General features: G+C 43.2%; 1 protein-coding gene across 3 annotated transcripts in view; it reads left to right on the forward strand.

The window, feature by feature from the left end:
- The first annotated feature begins 891 nt into the window (after positions 1 to 891).
- Positions 892 to 25,290, forward strand: part of CHODL (chondrolectin) — a 155,129-nt gene continuing 130,730 nt past the window's right edge. For all 3 annotated transcript variants that reach the window (XM_044287835.1, XM_044287836.1, XM_044287837.1), the window contains exon 1: positions 892 to 1,193. In XM_044287835.1, the coding sequence (XP_044143770.1) occupies positions 1,097 to 1,193 (97 nt within the window). In that variant the 5' untranslated portion in view covers positions 892 to 1,096. The remainder of the gene's footprint in view (positions 1,194 to 25,290) is intronic.

Here is a 25,290-nt window from a genome sequence, read left to right on the forward strand (position 1 = left end):
CTGTGTCAGTTGGAGATCAGACTATCAGTCACATGACACAGCTGAGGATCAGAAGGGAGGTTATAACTTACAAATAGAGTCACTGGCAGGTGTGCACTGCCAATGAGGCAATCATCTCAGACAGCACCAGGTAGGGGCAAGAGAGGGGGCAGCTGAAGGGCCCTGAGCTGAAGGGAAGGGGTTAGGTTAAGAAATTGGCATGGGGGGGGGGGGGGGGTGGCTGTTTCAGTTTTCTGCTCAGGCAGAAGAAAGGCTAGGTGCATCACTGGGCACTGGTCTGGTGAGAAGATTGTCTTCACTACAGATTACATTATGTTCCTTTCTTACAGGTCAGAGAATAAACATTTTTGTGGCAGCACTTCTTTAAGCTCCTGATAAAGATAACTCTCTCTCTCTATATATATATATATATATATATATATATATATATACACACACACAGAATCACCCTAGCCACATTGTCTTGCAGAACCTATTCTCCAAGGAATCCCCACTTCTCACACATTCATGGCAAAAATCCTAATATTAAAACAAGTTAAAAAGGGAAACCTCTTGTAAGAACATAAATCACAATACTTTTCAGCATAACTAATAAAGTTTCTTCCTTACACGCCCGCATATCGGAGTAACATGATTCCAGAACTTCATTCTACTTCTAACATTTGCATTGTGTTTGAGGACTATAATGTGCTTCTTCCTGGCAATGAGTACGCCAAATCTATGGTTTGCTATGACCTGTTACTGGTCTGTCACATAAACCAAAAGCCTTGGGATTGGCTGTTCCAGGATGGAAGGGATAGAAATCAATAGCACAGGGATGGAGCTGGTTACTGCAGAGTACTTGAGGCACTCACAAGCTTTGCTCATTAAGAGAGAACAGGCTGAGCGTAACATGACTTCCAAGAGCCAGTGAACACATCCTGAAAGGCACAGGAGATGTGAAGAACACACCATCAGCTCCACTAGGATCAGAGCTCAGGAGGCTGCCTCCCCTGCACTCAGATTTTTTTTTGCCATTTCTTCCTGTGCCTTCACATCAGTATATTTCTTTTTTTTTTTTTTTTTCCTTTCCTTTTTTTTATTCCTGGACATCTGTATGATCATGTACCCAATATTTTACTCAAACACATTCCTAGTGCTGCTCAGTGCCATCCTCTGGGGGCACAGCGATTCAGAGACGCGTGTCGTGAGTGGTAAGTAATGTACCAGCATGTGCTCTGCAAACTTTGAACACAGGAGCTTACATGTACGGTATTTGCTATGGCTTTAGGATTGAAAAACGCACTTGACTTTTTATAAGCTTGAACTTTAGGTTTGCTGTAATGTGTTATATTCATTTTGTATAATTATATTTTTATATTTATTTCTATAACTACTGTATATGTTTCTGTATCCTAAAAGATACAATTTATTATAAAGATAGTATTTAATATAATTATAATTTTTTTTTTATTGCTTTTCATTTGTACATTTTTTATTTTTTTTATATATATATTTATTTTCAACCTTTCAAGTCTGCAAATCTGTCAGTGCTTATTCGTGAGTTACGATCGTCAAGTACGTTTACCGGTAAAACATCACATTGTGAATTGCGCCATATTACAAAATCTCTGCTACATCTGTGTAGAACTATTATTGCCATATGATAGTATAGCCATAGATCCTCATATTTCAGTGTTTCTTCAAGATCTGATGATAGAAACCTTCAGCTCTGTGCCTGCAGATACAGCCCAATAGTGGGAAGTAGCAGTTGTCCAGAAACTTTAATGCAGTTTCAGCATCTTGGAAAACGATAGCAATTTGCAAATATATATAAAAAAATAACTAAAAAAGTTACAAAGCTAGAGAAAAAGTGTCCTATATGTAATGACAAGACCCAATCTGATGCTTAGTGTCAGTGGCAATATGTAAAATACATCATTAAATGTAAGAGGCAAGAGTTCCCACTATATTATCCTCATATAGTTATCGCAGTACACTAACAGTGCAGCAAATGAAAAATTCATATGTGCTGCTTCTGTAAAGCAATATTGTACATGTTCTTCAGGAACTTTCAGAGCACCAAAATACAGTATGTTATATATAGTGCATCTCGTATGGAAGAGCTAGTAATCACTAAGCAAGCAGACGCACATTCAAATCTTGCCAAGGGAGCTTGCAGTTTAGATCATAATCATCTTCAAAATGCATGGCAGTACAGATGTAGCAGTGCTGAGTTGTTAAGATTTACAGTAGTGCTGCGTTTGAAAATTCCAATAGCTTAGTATCACGTGTGGTCGTAAATTCTGCAGTATTTTAATCAAGCAATTTAAATGCAGGAAATCCAAATCAACCCCATTATATCAGCTCATGGAGCTGTGACGATGCACAAACTATTCAGCTTCAAAGAGTTAAATGGCAATGTCAGCTCTGCTACATCTATAAAAGAAGTACCGTAGTTGATACAGTGAGTCAATTATGAAACTGCAGAATACAGCAGAACTGTCCAGTGATGTCGGTTCCAAGTTTAAAACAAATTTGGCAAGTCCTCGCGACTCTCTGAATAATGTATAGGTAAGAGTTGGGCATTGTATTCATCTGCTGGCTATCATTTATAAGGAGTGGGGGTAGAGCCGGAAGGCAATTTACCAAAATCTCCATTCTGCAGACCCATAGTCAAATGCTGCCAGATTACTCAAAGCTGCTATGTAATGACATTTCCAATACTCAGAGCTGATTTTACTGTTTTTAGTCACAAATTATTTCACTCATTCGCTAATGAATTACTGCAGGCAATGTTACGTCTTCTGCTTCGAGCCATATTCTGGGACTTAGAGCCATGTGATAAAGTTGGTAAGAAACTTCTTATGGGAAAAAGCTTGGCCATGTAGGTGTCCAGTAATGGGCGCATATCAGAGCCGTATCGTTGGGGTATTCCAGTTATAGACATTTATGGTGCACCTGTACCATGATCAAAATATATGTTAACTCCTCGGGTGCTCTAGACTACATGCACCCTCTTATTTCCTTCCTTCCAGTCCTAATTAAATAAAACACAAAGCCAGAGTCCGATTAAATCGCCCACAGCAGCTGTTTTATTAACAAATAAATACATAACATAAATAACAATAATTTAACCCAGACGAGGGAGGTCCTAGAAGCCTTAAAGTTAATTAACCCCACCATGTGGCAAATCCACCATGCCTCTAGCCATATAGCACCACCTCGGAGACACTACCTGATGGACGCTTCTCTGAACCAACCAACCATGAGAGTCCAGCCCCCACCATTGGGCCCTCCCATTCTCAATTACCAATCCATTCCACCAACTTCGAGGACCTCCCACCACCAATGACGTGAAACTTGATCCCACTAACTCATTCAAGATTGCGCGTTCCTCCACACCCCCAAACCTCTCTCAATCCCTCCTTGAAGACCCAGTGACCACAAGTCAATACCGGCCGCATTAAGGTGAACCCCATCCGACCTTTAAAATTCCCCAACATCGAACTCCAACTCCAAATGCCTGACCGCCACTGCTCGGTGCTTGGCCACAAACTTTCCTATCGCCCTGTTCACCTTAATGCGTGCTTTATTAATGCGTTCCACTCAACGCACCTCCCACCACTTCCGATGAGGAATAATGTCAGACCACACCGTGATCATGCCGGTCTTTATTTGCGAATCATGTCTGGAAACAGTGACCACAGTCTCAAAAAAATCTAACTTGATATCTTTAATCAATTCCCTTACTGGCCTAATCCCCAAATCATTACCTCCAACGTGTAGCACCAGAATGAATGCCCCAGAATCCAGACTAATGCCAAGGAATACCCTGGAACAACAATAGAAAACAGAGCATGTTACCTCACCACCTAAACCATTCCTTACAAACTACCTAACCTTACATAAGACCGAAACCTAAACGATTCCCATCTACCCACTCTTTTAATAAACTCATCACTCATGCTTAACCTTGCAGCCTCTGTTGCCGCCCCGATTCTGAATGAATGACCTGTGAAATCAGACGGGTCCACCCCCAAACCTAATAGACACTTTTTTAAAACAGCCAAAAACTGAAACCTTGATAAAAACGACCCATCTTCGTGTCTAAGAAGGGGGCCGCTGTCAAAACTTGCCCCCAACCTGTAATCCTGCAAACACTGAACCTGACATAATGAACAACCCGGAACTGAGAACAGACTAACCCTGCATTCTCTACCCTCTCTATCCGTCTTAGACACTCAGATCCTGACCACAACTCTGTCAGAATACAGATCCACATCCTCCTCGTAAAGACCACCTACACACCTAACACTTCTGCACACCAATTCGCCCAAACGAAACGCCCCAAAAACGCCAAGGAAAAGGACAACTTAAACAAATGTACTTCCCACAATGAACTACATTTTAATTCTGCCTGCCGCCCAATTTTCAACCACAAGGCAAATTACACCAGCCTCCTTCTGTCCTCAGACCACTTACTCCTCCTCCAACCCTTCAAGACTTGTTTAACTAAAAATGCTTTAGTAACATCCATAAGACCCCTTAACTTAAAACCAAAAGCCAAACCTGAAATACACCTGTTACTTGAGCGACTGACCAACCCTATTCTTTAACGTGACCCAAGAATAACAACACAGGGATTTCCCCTCCGTTTACTTGCACCCCTATTAGCTCACACCACTGTTTCCACCTGATCCATGCTCTATCATATGCTGCCAATGTGCCTGCGCTCATTGAGACCTGCAGAATACTCTCTACTGTACCTCCAAGATCTCCCATAAGGACCCCGGACACACCAACCCTTCACACTCTGCTTCTGGGGCCAGGTGGCGAAACCGCTCCCTCTGTGAACAAGAAAGGGCATCCGCAATGCAGTTAGACACCCCAGGCACATTAACCGCCACTACCCATGTATTAAGCGATAAACAAAGTAACACCAGATGTTGCAATAACCGAACCACTGGTGGGGACAAGGCAGTTAAACTATTGATCGCCTGCACCACCCCCAGATTGTCGCAATGAAAACAAATTTTCCTGTTCCTAAATTTATCGCCCCATAAGACCACTGCGAGAACTATCGGAAAAAGCTCTAGCAGAGCCAAGTTTTTACACAACCCAGTATGACCCACGATTCTGTCCACCGATCCGCACAACACTGCTTATGACAATAAGCTCCGAAACCGACCTCTCCCGACGTGTCAGAAAATAAATCAAAGTCAAACCTGTCAACCTCCTCACCCATAAAATCCTTCAAAAACCCAGCCCAAACTTCCAAATCTCTCCTCAACTCTCATCCCAATCAGATAAAATAATGTGCCGTAGCTGCCATATATGGGGTGGGAACCCTATATACAGCAGCAACCGACTGATTGCGAACAAATCTTTGTATCAATGTGCAGTTGCCGTCGCCAGCCGCCGACAAAATATCCAGCCCATTGGAATAATTCAAACACGCAAAGTTCAACTTGCCCAAGAGGGACTGTAGATCCTGCAAGCGAATCTGACCGACTTTATCGCCCTTATAACCGCTACCCTTAAAGCACGCCCTTTTTTTTAATCAGGAAGCTGACACTCCATTCTCACAGTATTTATCACTATGCCCAAAAAAACTCAGCTCTGTCACAGGACCCACAACAACGAACAAACCTGCGAATACGCCGGACCTAAACACAGAAAATAATCCAAGTAATGGACGATGGACGAACAACCAGCCATGTCTGCCACTACCCATTCCAGGAATGAACTAAACGCTTCAAAAATAAGCACACGACAACGAGCACCTCATTGGCAAACACCTGTCTACAAAATACCCCGAATCCCAAAAACAACCTAACAAATGTAAACTGTCAAGGTTAACCGGGAGCAACCGAAAAGCCCCCTCATTGTCCGTCTTAGCCAATAATGTGCCTGGGCCCAATTTTTTCACCCATTCCACAGCCGCATCAAATGAAGTATACACTACCGAGCACAGCTTAGGATCGATACCATCATTGACCGATGCCCCTCTTGGAAAGGATAAATGGTGTATCAGCTGAAACTTGTTCGGCTCTTTTTTGGGCACGAGACCCAATGGCAAAACCCTCAAGTCAGCAATAGTGTTGAGCATGAATACTTGAAATATCACCACTTCGAGAATTTGCGAATATTTAGAATATAGTACTATATTTTTGTTATATCGAATATTCGTCATTTTTTTCCATCTGAACACATGATTTCTCCCTGCTTCTTGCTTGTGGGCCAATGAGTCATTGGCCCACAAGCAAATTAAAGGGGTATTCCCTTCACAATAATCACTGTTAAATCTGTTAATGATTTGACAGTGATCATTTTTGCAAATACATTTTATTACCCAATTCCCACCCTTTTTGAGAAAATAATTCCCCTCTTTCCTGATTGTTGTCTTTCGTCTCCCCTGGTTACGGCCACCTCCCGCCTGTCGAAGCGGCCGGGCCGTGCTTGCACAGAAGACTGAAGATTTTCTCCGGGCCGGGCCGCACGGTCATGAATGCACACGCCGCCGCGCATGCACCATGATGACTTCTTCCTGGCCAGTATAGTACAGAGCCGCGAACGCGCGTGCCGGCTCTGTACTATAGAGGCCAGGAATAAGTCACCATGGCGCATGCGCAGCGTACACGTTAAGGAGAAAACGTCAATCAAGCCCATCCAAATCCAGGAAGTGAACGTCGTGCTGGATGAAGGTAAGTATGAAAACTGATGATGGGAATACCCCTTTAGGCAGGGAGGAATCAAGACTTCAGATGGAAAAAAATGACGAATATTCAAAAAAACTAATATATAGCACTATATTCTATAGTGCAATATATTTGTTTTTGACCCAAGCTTGTATTGATCGCGTAATATTTGCATATTATGCAATCATTACCTTGCCGATTTCTGAGTAAAAAAAAGAATGTAGAATATAATGAATATTCGAATTCGTGAATATTCGACGAATATTCTACAAAATATTTGCGAAGTATCACAAATTCGAAAATGACCCCTGCCACTCATCACTAGTCAGCAAGCAGCGGTTCCACAAACGGACCATCCATCCTACCCAAACCCACTTCCTTAGCCAACTTTCCAGACATACCCACATGAAACCCCTTTCTAAAGAGTCCGCCGCGTCACGATTAGGGTATGTAATGTTCCACCTGCATAGGAGTCAAACCCTTTTTGCAGCGGCGTCAAAACCTTTATGTCTATTGACTTTAAAACATCGATTGGCTCCATGATCCCCCCGCAAGACAAACACTCATGCTTAAATTAGCATTTTGTGCCGAACTTGCAGCTTCCTTCATTAAAAGGAAGCACAACCCCCTGGCCGACGCCACTACGAGGGAGGACTGCCCGGGCCATCCCGAATCCCCCCCGAAATGGCTGCCCTTGCCTCCCTGCCGTCGTCACCCTCAACCACAAACCAATGTCCTTATGGTCCCACCGTATATTAGGGTAAACCGCTTTCCGGTGCCAAAATTGCTCATCATAACGGAGCCAACCCAAACCCCCATAAACCCTGTAGGACTCCCCTATCGCATCCAGATAGCAGAAAAAGAGACGAGCAACACTCTTTTCCCCAATAACACTCGCCAAAATGGCGAAATCCTGTAGCCATTTCGAAAAGGTGCACGGGATCAGTCTATGCCGGTGCTTTTCACCCTCTTTTTTTTTTTCATCGTCCTTCCATGACTTAAGTTAAAACGCTCTAAAGGGAGAACTTACTGTTTCAAATGCTCCCCTAACGTGCCCTCAAAACATACGTACACTTCCCCTTTTGCCGCATCATCCACCCTAGGCCTGTCCTCCTCACCCCCTGCCTGCATCTGTACCGACACTGATCCCCCGACCCTAGATGGTGGACCCCCCATTGCCCCACTGGATCCCTCACCCACCCCCAAGGCCGGTAATGGAGATAAAGCCACCATCCCTTATCCCGCAACCCAACCTGCCAAGCAATTTATTAGCGGCCCTAGACCACCTACTAGCTCCTCATGGCTCTCCCCAGCCCCAACCCCCCCAGGCTGTTAACTAGTGTCTGCAGAAAACCCCACATTGTCTCACCTGGCTGCCCGGGTGCTGTGAACCCCGCAGCCAATGACCCTGGCTCCAGACATGCTTCTCTCGCCGGCAAACCTCTCTCGCCGGCAAATCTTCTCCAGCCGGCAAATCTTCTCCACTTCTAACCGATGACCTGCCATTGGACGACTGCACCCCAGAGACCTCCATGATGGGTGCGTTCTGCAACACGCATACCGCCTTATCTTCTTCCCGATGTCCCTGGACATTATTTTCCTGTCTGGCATCCATATTAGGCCTGCGCCACCTGTTGGACACATCTGGCACAGCCTTTTCTCTGCTGCTGATGGAGTCTCTCCCTCGCCGAGCAGGTCTCCCGCCACCCTAGGAGGGGGAGGAGCCCTCAGTTCCTGCTTCTGCTCCCTTGCCGCCTGCTGGTGAAGACAAGGGGGGGGGGCCCTCACCTTCCTCTGGGCCCCGCCGTAGATATGGATTCCTCCCACATCGGGAGGAGAATGCTACTGCCCGCCTGCCACCCCCCCTTTGCAGAGGGTCCCTGGAGGGGCTCCTGCACCAGCGCCGAACCATGGGGGTCTCACTGGGGCTAAGACGTGCCGGCGGACATACTCACCGCAGCCGTCTGTACCCGCCTCCTTACCCTGCAACAGGCCTGCCATCTTATCCCCAAGCGATACGGGTCTGTGGGCCTCTGCCCGCAACCGCCCAATCATCTACTCACCGTAGACATGAGGTAATCCTCTGCGCTGCAGCAAGCTTGGTCTCAGAAAACAGAAAAAAAAATGGTCACCAGACCTCACTCTGCCCCCCTATATAAAGGCAAAGCTCCTCCCCTGCTGCCACATCCCCCTCACCCCCAGCTCCTTAACCCTTACTGACCCGGACCCTCGCAACAAAATTAGATCATGTTGGACTCTCCCTAGGCTGAAGTCCCAGTACGGCCTTACTGGAGAATGGGTGACCAAGTAAAGGAGAAGCAGAGCAGGTTCAAGAGTCGCTTTGCTATAAAGTTCATGGAAGCTGCAGAAGCACTGGCTCTGCTAGTCCCATAATTCCCATGGAATATAGTAGAGAAAGCAACCTACTGACCTGCTCTCTTAGCAGGTGGGGGGCCCTAACCTAGCAGACTTTTCTGACATATCCTACAAAAGAACCTTTTACATTTAAGGTATCCTTACCTCACACAGAGATTTTTTTTGCATATTCTACTATAACTCATGCCCGTGTGCGCGATCTGTGCTGCCTTCTTGCACTCTTTTTTTTTAAGGTACTTTGCACATTCAGTGACTACACCCTGCAGACCATATGAATAATATGGTTCAGGGAAGGTAACCCTAACCTTCCTGTGTTAATCCACATGGAATTTATGACATTATGGCTCTGACTAACTGATTGGAGTAGGAACTTTTTGAAACAAAAAAAAAATGGCTACTGCACTCAGATATTGAAAGATTAATTCTACAGAATATAAGTGGACTGTCCTGTAAATAAGACTAGAAGATCACAGGAGAGGACATGGATAATTCTTTAAGATGCTCCCACAAAATAGCCCTTCCATTGAGGTAATCATTTTGCACTTTCTGTACCTCCTTATCCATCTGATTTCATACTAATGCATATGTATGAGTCCCAAAGGAGCCTGTAAAATATACCTTGTTAATTTTCTCTCTCTAAGGCCTCATGCACATGACCACATGTGTTTTGTGGTCCACAAACCGCAGATCATGAAAACACGAAAACAAACATGAATACCAGAGCATGGATGTGTATGGCTCTGTAGAACGACCGCATTTTTTGAGGGTCAGTTGAAATGAATGGGTCTGCATACAATCTGCCAAAAATGGGGATTGTATATCGCCCGATAAAACGCTCATCTGCATGAGGCCTAACATTGGCTTGAAATATTTTAAGCCAGGGATGCCCAACCCGAGTCCCTCCAGCTGCTGAAAAAATACAACTACCAGCATACCCTGATAGCTGTAGGCTGTCCAGGCATGATGGAAGTTGTAGTTTTGGAATAGCTCAAGGGCCGCAGGTTGGACATCCCTGATCTAAGCATTGACATGACAGTAAAGGGGTTCTCTGGGAATTAAGAAAATTAAAATGCTTAAATATTACTTTATTATAAATATATTCCCAAATACCTTTCATTAGTTATAATGCCTTGTTTTGTCTAGGGAGCAAACATTAAAAGAAATAAAGTAGCTGCCATCCTGTTAGTACACACAAAACCTGTCCTAATCACACAAGAGAACAAGTTACTTCACAACACTGAGCTAAAGAGCTGCCTCATCTTCATCTCTGCTCTCCTTCTTGTCAGAGATTATGATCCTGAATACAGCTGATAAGATCTTCAACTGAATCTCTGTAGGAATGGAGTTCATGAGGAGACATGAAGTACAGAGAGGAGGTGAGGATGGGGCTAATGAGCAGCAGCTCTTGTATGCAGTCTCCATTACCACAGTCTGTCCTGTCCATTCTCTCTGTACTTCATGTCTCCTCATGATCTCTCATTCCTACAGCTAAAGATATTATCAGCTGTATTCAGGATCAGCAATTCATTATTAAATAAAAGGATTAACCTTTGTTTTGTTTTTTTGCTACGGGCTAAATGGCCAAATCATGGCAACAACCTGCCCGCAGCACGGCCGTACCCTAAGGAAGAGTGGCCTAGGTATACCTGTATTTATATTCATGATGAACTAATTTGGAACAAATCAAAATTCTTGGCTAACTTTGGCGCAGTTGCCAAATAGATTTTTTTTTAAATGCAATAACTAAAAGCCATCAATCACTGATAACACCTCCCTCTTGTACCAATAGCTGTTCACAGGAGGTAGAAAAAGCTGAGATATAAAAGTATAAATTACAGGTTTTACTGAATCTTTTCTCACAAAAATATATCAAACTGCTCTACTTTTCCTGCTGTACAACATGGTGCTGTCAGATTTCATTGCATTTTTTGTAACAGGACCTCTTTATAGGAGTTCACTATAACCACTCCTTTTTATATGCAGTATTGATGCAAGTTTTAAAAGAGCCCGCCACTATGAGAGTTGCTAATTAGTGATAAGCGGCAGGGGTCATATTTGTAGAATATTCGCAAATTCGAATATTCGTTACATTCTACATTCTTTTTTTTTAACTTGAAAATCAGCAAGGTAATGATCGCGTGATATGCGAATATTACCCGATCAATACAGGCATGGGTGAAAAACTAATATATAGCACTATAGAATATAGTGCTATATATTTGTCTTTTTAGAATATTTGTAATTTTTTTCCATCTGAAGTTATGATTCCTCCCTGCTTAAGTTGCTTGACAAGCAACTTAAGCAGGGAGGAATCATAACTTCAGATGAAAAAAAATTAAGACTATTCTAATAAAACAAATATATAGCTCTATTGCTATATATTGGTTTTTTAGAATATTCGTCATTGAAGAATATTCTTAAAAAAACGAATATGTAGCAACATTGCTATATATTAGTTTTATGGTGTCCTAACTAAGGGCAACATAAATAAGTGACTGATTCTCTTAGCAAAATGCTGGGTCACTTTCTTTAATTGACCCAGTCAATCTGCCAACATCTTGTATTGAAAAGCTTCAGCTCATAATGATGAGTCCTGAATATTCATGAGCTCCTGACTCTTCCCGCCTACCTGCTTCTGATTGACAGTTATTTTCCATATGAATCAGCAGCAGGTGGGCAGGGGAGTGGCCTGTTGAGTTGAGCTGGTCTCAATTGCATCACGCTGGACTCGAATCAGCTCATTAGCATGCGGCATCTTTGTGTGTATATTATGAGGTAACCATCTGTCACACCAGTAAGTGAATACATCTAAGGTACTTTTTAGTTGTTAATGATTGTATATAATTAGTTAGATTATAATCAAATATCCACATGACAGGTTCCCTTTAAGTTGCTTGTGGGCCAATGACTCATTGGCCGACAAGCAAGAAGCAGGGAGGAATCATGTGTTCAGATTGAAAAAATGACGATTATTAAAAAAACGAATATAGAGCACTATATTCGAAATATTCGTGAATTCTCAAAGTGCAGATATTCGCGATTAAAATTCGTAATTCAAATATTGGCGCTCGGTCCTGGCAGTCACTGTCAGGACAATTTTCACACTATCAACAAACATGAATACAGCCTGAATTACCAAATTAAAAATAGGCCACTTTCACATCTGCGCTTTCCATTTCTGCTATTGAAACCACTTCCTTTTTGTCCCCATTCATTGTCAATAGTGGAAAAACTGAACTGAACGAAACAGAATGCATTCCGTTTCGTCTGGTTGCTTCCCTATCACGGACAAATTAACACTGCATGCCATCATGACACACCATGTAAGTCAATGGTGGTGGATCCGTTTTCTCGGACACAAAAATAAACGGATCTGTCCCTCATTGACTTACAATGGTTTTAGTGACGGATCCGTCTTGGCTATTTTAGAGATAATACAACCGGATCCGTTCAGAACGGATGCAAACAACTGGTGTGAAAGTAGCCTTATACAGTCGTATATTTTCTCAAAGCTGACATCTAGCACATTGCTGCCACCCAGCACTTTATAATGATTGGGGCCTTTATGCAGTTTTGAATTAAAACATAAAGGGGGAATTTACTATTTTATTTATGCCTCTTTTATGGTGTAAATAAGTTGCAAATTTTGTCTCACATTTTGCGACAAAAATTGTGACTTGTCCTCCTTCACACCACTTTTGTGAAGTGATGAGAAAAGGAAGTTGGGAAGAGGCGAGAGGCCCAGCACATTTATCTTTATTTACGCACAGTTTCTGGTGTGAAGAAAGACAGAAATCTATGAAGATTTAAGTCTGATGCATAGCCAATGAGAGGATGCGACAAATCCATGAGAGGACTGGGCGTCTACATAACTTTGGTGCATCCTCCAGCTGTGTAGCGGGAATCAAGACCAGCAAACAAAGCGCTGGTTTTGATAATGTAGTTGTCACCAACTTCAACGTCCAACGTCCAGGCTCCAGTGCTGTGATGGGGTGCCAGATACTCTGCCAGGCCACGCCTCCCATGATGAGCTGCCTGGACACTCCACCTGGTGATGCGAGCATGTCTGTAGTAATGGGTTACCCGTGATATGGTTTAGCAGTGCATGATTCTGATGCAAGCTCAGTGACTTCTCAGCCTGCCTATGTCAGGGCATTGTGTGCTATGTTCCAATGGAATATTTACATTTAGTCCGAGACTACTAATTGCCTGCTCTTGACACGTGCACATTGTTCCAATGGGGCACTGACTCCCTGGCCCTATCAGGTTCCGATCCAGGGGCTCAACGCTCTATTTTAATCCCCTGCGGGCAATACACCCTTGCCAGTTATAGGTTTTATCTCCCTAGCTGTGCCCCTAGTTCTTTTCTGTGTGTGTTGGATTGCTTATTGTATTGACCTTGGCTTGTCTTGACTAATCTCTGTCTCCTGATTTTGTACTGTGTTTCCCGCCTGGTTCTGACTTCGGCTTGACTATTCTGACTACCCTCCATCTTCTGATTTAGTTCTGCATTGTCTGCCCATTTCCAATCCATTTCCGTACAACTCTGTCTCAGTGTATGTGTCTGTCTTGCAGTTAGCAGACTCGACCAGTTGAAGACTTGCCGCCTACAGCTTGCACTGCAAGTAGGCAGGGAAAGGGGGCTAGGTCCAAGTTAGGGTTTACTGTCTGTGTTTTCCTGCCTACTGTGCTGACAGTAGTGGAGCTAGTGGAGATACTTTGAAGTCTCTACATTTGTAAACATTTGTGTTTCTCCTACACAAAGTCATCAACTCCTTACTTTATTTCACTTTAAAGGCATAACTTGCATTAATTTATACTGTTTAATATTGTGTAACTGCATTTTATATATATATATATATATATATATATATATAGAACAAAGAAATCGGACTGCACTCCAGTTGAATCTTCAGTGAAAAAAGGTTTATTCACCCATAGGTGGCACAAGCATAGGTGCCACCTATAGGTGAATAAACCTTTTTTCACTGAAGATTCAACTGGAGTGCAGTCCGATTTCTTTGTTCCGTATTAGTGGGTAAGCACCAGTTACCATACTCGGACAGTGCACCCTCTATATTTGGTTTTTTGGCCTGGTGGTGCTGCTGGTAATTTTTTTTTTCCATATATATACAGTCATGTGAAAAAATTAGGACACCCTTTGAAAGCATGTGGTTTTTTGTAACATTTTTAATAAAAGGTTATTTCATCTCCGTTTCAACAATACAGAGAGATTAAAGTAATCCGACTAAACAAAGAAAACTGAAGAAAAGTCTTTTCAAGATCTTCTGTAAATGTCATTCTACAAAAATGCCTATTCTAACTGAGGAAAAAGATAGGACACCCTCACATGTATTCCCTCTTAAATTGGCTCAGATCTCACACAGGTATATCACACCAGGTGCACATAATTAGTAGATCGTTACTCTGCATGTTGAATGAGGCTTGCCCTATTTAAACCTCAGACATTTAGTTTGGTGTGCTCCTGACTGTTGAAGTGAGAGTGAGCACCATGGTGAGAGCAAAAGAGCTGTCAGAGGACTTCAGAAAAAAGATTGTAGCAGCCTATGAGTCTGGGAAGGGATTTAAAAAGATCTCAAAAGATTTTGAAATCAGCCATTCCACTGTCCGGAAGATAGTCTACAAGTGGAGGGCTTTCAAAACAACTGCCAACATGCCCAGGACTGGTCGCCCCAGCAAGTTCACCCCAAGAGCAGACCGCAAGATGCTAAAAGAGGTCTCCAAAAACCCTAAAGTGTCATCTCGAGAACTACAGCAGGCTCTGGCTACTGTTGATGTAGAAGTACATGCCTCTACAATCAGAAAGAGACTGTACAAGTTTAACTTGCATGGGAGGTGTGCAAGGAGGAAACCTTTGCTTTCCAAGAGAAACATCGAGGCCAGACTGACATCTGCCAGAGATAAAGTTGACAAAGACCAGGACTTCTGGAATAATGTTCTTTGGACAGATGAGTCCAAAATTGAATTATTTGGACACAACAGCAGAGGACATGTTTGGCGTAAACCAAACACAGCATTCCAAGAAAAGAACCTCATACCAACTGTGAAGCATGGAGGTGGAAGTGTCATGGTTTGGGGCTGCTTTGCTGCAGCAGGACCTGGTCAGCTCACCATCATAGAATCCACGATGAATTCTACTGTGTATCAGAAGGTGCTTGAAGAACATGTGAGACCATCAGTTAGAAAATTAAAGCTGAAGCGGAACTGGACCATGCAACATGACAATGACCCAAAACATACTAGTAAATCAACCAAAGATTGGCTGAAAAAGAAGAAATGGAGAGTCCTGGAATGGCTAAGTCAAAGTCCAGATTTGAATCCCATTGAGATGCTGTGGGGTGACTTGAAAAGGGCTGTACGTGCAAGAAACCCCTCAAACATCTCACAGCTGAAAAAGTTCTGCATTGAGGAGTGGGGTAAAATTTCCTCAGACCGATGTCGAAGACTGGTAGATGGCTACAAGAACCGTCTCACTGCAGTTATTTCAGCCAAAGGAGGTAACACTCGCTATTAGGGGCAAGGGTGTCCTATCTTTTTCCTCAGTTAGAATAGGCATTTTTGTAGAATGACATTTACAGAAGATCTTGAAAAGACTTTTCTTCAGTTTTCTTTGTTTAGTCGGATTACTTTAATCTCTCTGTATTGTTGAAACGGAGATGAAATAACCTTTTATTAAAAATGTTACAAAAAACCACATGCTTTCAAAGGGTGTCCTAATTTTTTCACATGACTGTATATATATATATATATATATATATATACACACATATTGTGGGGTTTCGCTCTGGTAGATAGTGTAAGAGGGCGCAGTACAGAGGCAAAATACAAGTTCTTAACTCAAATGTCAGTGTTTATTCACACTTGAGGCAATTGCACAAAACAGCATGTAACTTTGCAGTCTTGGTGTTAATTCACACACAATGGAAAGTTCATATAACATAAGTCACCTTTCTGGCAGTTCTACCTCCAGTATTCCAAAACAAGCTTTAGGGGGCCTTTTTCCCCAGCATGCGACTCTCAGCCCTCCAGCACGGCACAAAGCCTCAGATCCAAAAAACTGAGATATCTCTGCTGAGCCCAGCTGCCTATATAAGAACAGCCAGTTGCTGCCAAAACTCGTACCGGCACTTAAACTCCGGTCCGGTATTTGACCGCACCTGGCTGTAAATGAGCCTAGCCGCACATGCTGGGAGGAAAATACCTGCCTTGCCAGACACAACCCCTCACTGTGTCACTATATATATATATATATATATATATATATAAATATATATAGTTTGTCATATATCCTGCTCATTTGCACTGTATTTGCACAGCACTGTGAAAAGGGTTAATGAACACTGAGAGACTTTTGGGACTTTGAGAAGCTGGTTTATTTTCCATAGCTGCCATAAGGTTTGAAGAAGAGTATGTTTTGGAGGGAAAAAGCCTGACTTATTTATCACTAAAACCAGACAGACTGACCTTTTGAATCTCTGGTTTAGCTACAGGTATGTTATTATGTCTGAAGACTTGTTTTTGTCTAGAAAAATCGCGTCAACTGTTTTATTGCCATCGAGTATTAGTGAAGCTCTAATGAAAGTCTGTGAGAGACGGAACGTGTAACATTGTATTTATTTGTGCTGAGTTTCTCTACTCCACTCTCCCACTAGAAGGTTCTAGTTCACCTAGAAACCTTGTATAAGGAGAGCAGTCAGAGCCAAGAGTGTTCTGCAGTTAGGGAAAAGTGCTTAGAAGAAGAGATTTTGCGAGACTGAAGACACTGAGATGGGGATACTCCGCCGCAAACCCGGGATCACTAACCTTTGTTCAGGGTACCAGCCTTCTGAGAAAGAAAGGGACAGCTAGCGTAGGCCTTTCCTCAGCATCAAATCCTTATTCTGCCATGTAGAAGGCTGGAGAAGACAGCCCAGTGCCTTGGCTGTATTGTTTTGCATTTAAAATTCCTCCAGTAAAGAAGCACACTGGTTTATTGCAGACCCTGACTCTCTGGACTTGTTTTCCACTTGAGTGCACCACACCTTACCATCCCCTCTGGAGAGAAGTAACACGTAGTGACACCTCAACAGTGTCCGGGGGACCCAGTGTAGCATTGGGGCCACCTTAAACAGAACACTACAATAAATGTCTCCCTAAGATTTATTTTAGGAATTTCATAAAATTCATGTTTGTGACTATAAGTCTATTGAATAAAGAGCCTGAGACCTAATACCCCTCCTAAAAATGAAAGTTCAGGATAGGATGTGTAGAGTTCCTACATGTCTATGTCTACACATTTTCACCAAAACTGGAAACTAGAGATAAGCCAATTTATTCATACAAAACAATTCTTTCATCACAATTAGTTCTTCACCTATGAGTGGATGTTTCCAATGCTGAGGAAGCTCCCCTCTGACTTTTGACTAACATGGCCAGACATCTGGCCTGGCTCTGACAATCTCACTCCTAGAGTCGCAGCCTGTAAAGTAATTATGGGTATTATAGTTTCACAACAGTTTGGGAACCACAAGTTGGAGTCCAGTGGCCTATAGTATGCATTGAATGCTGAAGCCCCTTCTTCTGGTGCTACTTGTTTGTTGTTATTTTAGGACACCAAGGAAGTGGTATATAAGTCACCAACTTAAAACTAGTCATGTAGTGCAGAGATGTACCTGAAGTGCTGTGGAGCCCTAAAAACATAATACTTTTCCTCCTTTATCTCAAGTGAACAAGGGAAACGCTCCAAACAAAACCAATAAACGGTATTATGCTTAGTGCAAGGCCTTCAGAGCCTGAGCATGGCACAGGGATTCTCTCTTTGGGGTTCTTTGAATCTCTGTACCATACACCTCCCTGCAGCCCATGCACTAAGCATGCACAGTGTACTAGTCTTGCCTGGAGTGTTCCTGTTAGACTAGGGCTCCACAGCTTTTGTGTTGCATGTCAGGAGCACTGTTGGGGCAAAGGATCATTTTATGCCAAATAGGAATATCTAATGATGCAATAATGATGACTGCATCATCCTAGCCTTATTGTGCCATTGTATACTATGGGCCATTATTGTACATCTACTGGCACACAGAATGTAGTCAAATATCATGTTATGTTAATTCATATTATGTTCACTCATAGTGTAAGGGTATAACTACACTTCAACACTGGTAGTGCGATAGCTGCGGTGATCCAATCTAAATTAATGGGATCGCCTTGCCAGTTGCAAGAAATCCAACACTGCTGGATTTCTTGCAACTGGCGCAACAATCTCATTCTTTCCCATGGGATCACTGCTACTCTGCAAACCTGGCCATGACCAGTGTCGCATGTAGCCATACCCTAATTCCAAAAACGTATACTTTACAGCATATTAAAACATGGAGAACTAGTACTTGCCCAATTTACTTGCCTCTGAGTTTTCTGATGTTTTTTTCTTTCTACCTCCCCCTCTATCCCAGTTCTAGAGATTCTCATCCCCATGCTTCTGATATAATACTGTATGTAAATGTACCACTAGTGGTTATGATGAGCAGGTTTTCTCATGCTGTATTGTCTTCGACTCTTCAGTTTAGGCAAGGTGCTGAATCTCCTTAGAGAGACCAGTTGTACGTGGAGACTTACTGTAAATACTCCATAGGATTCTGGATGGATCGATGTGATGCCTTTAATGACTGTTAGGATTCTGGCTGTATTCAGCACCCTGCCTATTACATACTGATGAAGAGCAAGCACCTGAAACAGCTGTCTATGGATGGATATCAGGCTGGGCTGCATTCCCTTGTCAAATCCCAAAGCTGCTTGGAAATTTGGATTTTGACTCATAGTAAGCCACTTCCAAGAGGTGGCGCTAGTAAGATGGTTCTCTTCCTTGGATGATACTTATGCATATTGGTTTCTGATGGAGCATTGCCAATATGTTTTAACACCATGGAGTACTTCCAGTAAGTCTCCATACAGGACTGGTCTCTTTAATGAGATTCCAACCTGCCTAAGCCGCATTAAAGGCATGCCAGCCAGCATCCTACTTCCTACTGGCCCATAAGGAGCCACTTCCAGGAGGTGGCATTACTGGGACGATTCTCTTCCTTGGGAGATAACTCTGCATATTAATTTCCCATAGAGTATTTCCAAAAGGTCTCCATACAGCACTGGTGTATTTAAGAAGACCTTGACTAAGCCTCATTAAAAGCATTGCACCCAGCCAGCCAGAATTCTACTCTGTACTGATGAGTACAGAAAAAAGACCATGTGTGGCCCTTTTCCAAGACCTCAAATAGTGTCCCAATAAATATTGTGGCTAAGTGAGGGGCCAACGACACAAATAACCCGGTACAAGCTCCCAGACATAGAACCAGACTTGGAGCTCACAAGGTACCCATATAAAATGTAATATTTTATTGAATTAATCTTCACATATAAAAGGATGTTGATGTTAAAAAGGAAAAAGTGACAGAAGAAAACACCATCCTGGTAGCACACACAATACAGGGGTATATAGTATGCGTACAATTATGTAAATACATATTAAGACATGATGCAGCAAATACAGTGATCTATAGCTGCATTAACAATCATTATACATGAATGGAGGATACTGGCAGACGGAGTATCAAAAGACAATCACATGTCATAATATTGACCAGAATATCTACAACATGCTGCATAAAAAAAACTCACCTACGAGTGCGTGCAAACCAGGATGGCGTTACCCCAACACACGTTTCAACGTACCCCGGACTGTAAAGGAGTTCCTGAACGGATAGCTTTTCGTTAAATATTTTTAGTCTAAGCTGTGAACTTAGTCAGAGCATAGGCTCTATGTGTTTGCATCCAGAAAATCATTGTATTTTCTATCTAGCATCTTGCTCCTTGCATTGTGCTCTTTGACGGTGCAGTTGGTTCTTGCAATTATTCTAGTCCAGGTCTTGTTTCTGAGTTTTGTAGCTTGTGTCCTTTCTTTTTGAGTCTGTCTGCTTTGATTGCAGTTTATCTCTGCTTAGTCTAGATTTATTGTTTCTGGACCGTAGTGCCTTCCCGTTGTTGTGGTACAGTCAGCATTGCAGAATAGAGTTTCAATAGGGAGTGTGGGGTTCGCTCTGGTAGACAGGATTTGCGGACACAGTATAGAGGCAACAACAAGTTCTTTGGATCAAACAGTTCAGTGTTTTATTCACACTTTAGACAAATGACAAAACAAGCAGTCATAATCAAGCAAAAAGTCACCTGGCAGTGTTGGTGGTAATTCACACCATGCAGCAATTCTGCCTTAAAAAGTCCTTGCTGATAGCAGCACCATCCTGTTTTGACACCAAAAAGGTAGCAAGCCTTCATCCAGACACAAGGCTCCCAGATCCCAACACAAAGATCTTGCTTCTGAGCCCAGCTGCCTATTTAAAGACAGCCAGGTGCTGCCAAAAAGCGGACCGGCACGTTAAATCCGGTCCGGTATTTGACCTTACCTGGCTGGAAATAAGCCCAGCAGCACATGCTGGGAGGAAAATACCTGTTTTCCCAGACCAAACCTCTCACTCAAAACCACACATCTGGGCACTGGGCACATATCTTGACATATGCACAGTAAGAGGGCACATATCTTGGCATATCAACTGTGAGGGGGCACATATCTTGGCATATCAACTGTGAGGGGGCACATATTTTAAGATATCTACTGTGAAGGGGCACATATTTTGGCATATCTACTATGAAGGGGGCATATCTTTGCGTATCTACTCTGAGGGGGCACATATCTGAGAGTAGACCTGAGGGACTGAAACACTGGGTAGAAAATAACAGTAGGCAGTGGCACATAAGGACTGATTCACATATATCCGCTCTGTCGCATGCTCTGTGTAAGGTATTCGATCTATAATACATGCAGTTTCATTGCTGTAAGCGTCGTGCAAAATGCCACAAGGGGCCCACTGAAACTTTATCGCTAAAAAGGCCCACATGAACCTGGAGCCAGCCCTGATTGGCAGACACAGTTAGTACCCAGGAAAGGTGACTGACTGTAATTGGGGAACTATAGCTCTGCAGTCTTGTTAAGAACCAGAGCAACTAGAGTCAATTGCCAAGGTCATAAATACCCAAATTCTTCTCTTGATCGGAGAGTGATCTTATTCCTTTTGATGTTGTCCAATCACCTTAGACAGCATCAATGGTAGCTTAGTGTGATCTTGTGAGATATAGCTGTGCATATCCTCACTTCAACCAGCCATCACAGCATGTTGGAGCAGCTGTCTTTGGGAATTGGATAATGTCAGACTAGTGAAGACGACTTCCCTAAGAGAAGAGTCTGGGTATCCACATTTGTGACTTTTCTTGCTTGTGTGAAACTCTTTTTGCATTTTTACACCATTTACCCCAGCGTTGGGGGGTGTGTGGGGGGTGTGTGTGCAGCCAATAGCAGGCCACAACAGGGGCCGAGCATCACTCGCAATGCTACGATGCTAGGGAGGCTCATCCCCATTGCAGCCTGCTATCGTTTCATCCGCGCAACGATGAGATGAAGCTGCAGCCGTGCTCGTATGAGAAGCCACGCGGGTGTCGGGGAGCGAGGTAAGTACAACCTCTGTGAAGGGCCTGGGCCTATGGGGGGGCATTATAGATCTTGGATAACTCCTTTAACAAACAAGTGCAACAGTAGATACATAATAATTCTTCTTATAATGTGTGCAAGTAGAAAGATGCCCCCTAAGGTGTGCCAGTACAAAAATATCCCCTTATAATGTGTGCTAATACAAAATATACCTCCTTACAGTGTGCAACAGTACAAACAATACTCCTTATAATGTGTACTAGTGCTAAACATACCCCCTTATAATGTGCATCAGTACAAAAAATACCCCTTCATAGTGTGGGCTAATACAAACAAAAAATATACCCATGTATAATGTGCACAATCACAAAAAATATGCCAGTGCAAAAAATGCCCTCTTCTGTGTGCTAGTACAAAAATGCTCCCTCTTAGTGCCCCCAGTAGAGCCAATGTCCTCATAGTGTATATCAGTACAAGAACATGCTTATGTGTGCCAGTGCAAAATGCCCCTATTTAGTGCCACCAGTAGATGCCCCCATAGTGCTCCCTCCCCCACGGTGGCCCAACAGCATGGTGCCAAATAAAAAACAATAAACTCAAAAACTGACCTCCTTGCAGCTGTCAGCAATGCAGTAGAGGGCTCTTAAGGCTTGTTTCCTGAGCTGTACACAGCCCGGGTCAGGCGGTGCAATGAGGATTACGCCATTGCGTTGCCTGTGCCCGGCTCTGATAGGCTATATGCCTAGTGTCTGTATCATATCAGAGGAAAACATGGGGCAGGATGGCATCGTTCTATTGCTCGCTGCAGCACCTAACTGTTCTGAGGATGGCAATACATACTTAGTCGTGTGCAACTGACAAGGAGCCCAGTCTGAATTGAGACCGCTGAGACCCTATAGCTATGAACCCCATCCCTTTACACTAAAATTGGTTAGCAATGATTGTCAATTGTCACCCCGTGTAAAGGGCCCATTTGGGTGCCTTCTCAAGTGGCAGATTTTGTGGCAAAAAATTCCACGACTGAACATAAGTTCCATTCAGTGGAATGGGGCAGCAAGCACATGGATTTCTGCAAGCTCTATTAAGGTGAATGGAACTGATGTTCAGTCGCGGAATTTTCTACCACAAAATCTCCCGTGTGTGAAGGCACCCTTAGGAATCAAGGAAATTGAGAGGATAATTTGTAGGACTGCTGCACAGATGCAAACACCACATGGATGACATCCTTGTTCTGTTCCCATTATTTGCGGCACAAAAGAAATAAATGTGTGAATGAGTGCAATCGGCAAAAAATGTGGATTGGACACGGACCCAAAATACGGTTGCGTGCACAAGGCCTTAAAGTGAGCGACTGCCACTATAATCATAGAGCTACCTCTGCATGCATGAACCAATACATTTGTAACTTATCGTATTTTTCGCTTAATAAGAAAGTGAGGGGAAAATGGCAGCGTGTCTTATAAAGGGAATATTAATGAACGCTTTAATTATGAAAGTGCTCATTAGTATGCAAGAGGTGTGGGGAGTGTGGCACTGCTAGGGCTGGCTGTACTCTACACTCTCTGCTGTGGACATAGTGCACTTAGGGGTGCACTATGACCTGATGCTGTGTGACGTGCAGGACCTGAAGAAGACCAGGGAGTGGTGAGTGCAGAAAGAGCATGTCTTCTGTCTGATCAAGATGGGGGTCTGATAAAAAAAGGTGTGGGTTTGAGGTCTGATAAAGATTGGGGGTCTGATCTGAAGTCGGATAAAGATTGAGGATCAGATTGGGAGTCTGATAAAGATTAGGACTCTGATTTGGGGGTCTGATAAAGATTGTTGATCTGCTCTGAGGTCTGATGAAGATTGAGGGGGGGGGGTTCTGATCTGAGGTCTAATAAAGACTGGGTCTAATTTGGTGTCTGATGAAGTTTGGAGGTCTGATACAAGGTCTGATGAACATTGGGGGTCCGATATGAGGTCTGATGAACATTGGGGTTGTGATTCTGAGATCTGATGAACATTGGGGGTCTGATCTGATCTGGGGACTGATAAAAAATAATATTTGTTTTTCTTATTTTCCACCTCTATAACCTAGGTGTGTGTTCTGATCAGGTGCATCTAAAACAGCGAACAATACAATATAATAATATTCCAAGAACCAGAACCCCGGTAGAAAACTGCCAATTCCCATAATCTGAAAATTGGATCCGGCAACCACACAATTCTGTTCATGACAAACCGAATCTCTGCATTTTTTGTAATATTCGTTCTCTATGATGTGTATTATTTGTGCACATGAAACTAGTTATCTTCTCTTTCCATGTAGGTTATCTCAGATACCGACACCTGGGTATTCCATCTGAATAAACAGCACATTAACTCCTGCGGCTGCAGATGCAGCATTCAGCATATCCAAGCCAAAACCACTTATGATTTGTCCTCATTTTAAGAGCAGAGATTATTTTGCTGGCTCACGGGGACTGTATTTATGTAGGTACCGTACAAGCTGCATTTGTTACTTTTTTTTATAGCACATAGATAGACTAAATCTAGTATTTGCAGATCAACAGTTTCGGGTGTCTCCTGGAGGCAGCTGCAGGGTGGTAACGTAAATCTGCTGGATTCTTCCACCTCGCCTGCTGTGCTCTCCCATGACTTCATAAGGAATGAGAAGTGATGATAATGCACTTTGTAGAGATGCAATTACTTTAAGTATATATTGGGCAGGAAAGATGCAAGCTAATCTTGTTAGCCTCCATTTAACGACCAGTGTATTAATCATAGCCATTATACCTTAATGACTGCTGTTTACTGCATTCTGGGTTTTTTAGGCTGTTGCCATTTATATGAACGATTGCTAATCCTTTTACTCCTGCATTACACCGCTATAAGCAATCGCTCTGTAATGCTGCGGTTCCAAAGCAAGACGCATTCACTGCCCCATGTTCGGACACTGCCTTTTATTGAATACATGTAGTACATTCATACAGATGAAGAATGTTCTGGTCTCTCAGGTCCATCAACCAACTCATTAGCTTCACTAACGTCTAACAAACCTCCCCACAAAGTATGATGCCCTCTAAGTGCTTACCCACAAATTATAATGCCCTCATAGGGGTTGTCTAGGCTTTTTCATATTGATGACCTATCCTCAGGATAGGACATCAATTTCAGATCGGTGGGGGTCCGATCAGCTGTATTGGGAGACGGTGCATGCAGTGTGCACGTGCCATCTCCCGTCTCTCTTCCTGCTTGCTGCTGCTGTCCCATAGTCATAGCAGCAGCGAGCAGGAAGAGAGAAGCGAGGCAGCACGTTGTCGGAACCCCACCGATCTGATATTCATGACCTATCCTGAGGATAGGTCATCAATATGAAAAAGCCTGGACAACCCCTTTAACTGCCCCCTCAGAGTATGATGTCCCTGATGCATGATGTGCCTTCCCCCCTTAGTGTCCTTCTTACAACACTACGCCTCCCTAGAGCCACCCTACTCTATGATGTCCCTCAACATGCCTCCACACAGCATGATGTCTCCTAAGTGACCCACTCTAGTACCTCTCCACAAAATACAATGCCTCAAAGTCCTACCGCACAACATCATGACCCTTAAGTGCTCCCCTCAGCTTGATGGCCCTCATAGGCTCCAGTCACACATCCGTAGCGTGTTTTGTGGATCCGCAAAACACGGACACGGCAATGTGCGTTCCGCATTTTGC

The sequence above is a fragment of the Bufo gargarizans genome, chromosome 3, assembly GCF_014858855.1.
Source record: "Bufo gargarizans isolate SCDJY-AF-19 chromosome 3, ASM1485885v1, whole genome shotgun sequence".
Classification (NCBI taxonomy): Eukaryota; Metazoa; Chordata; class Amphibia; order Anura; family Bufonidae; genus Bufo; species Bufo gargarizans.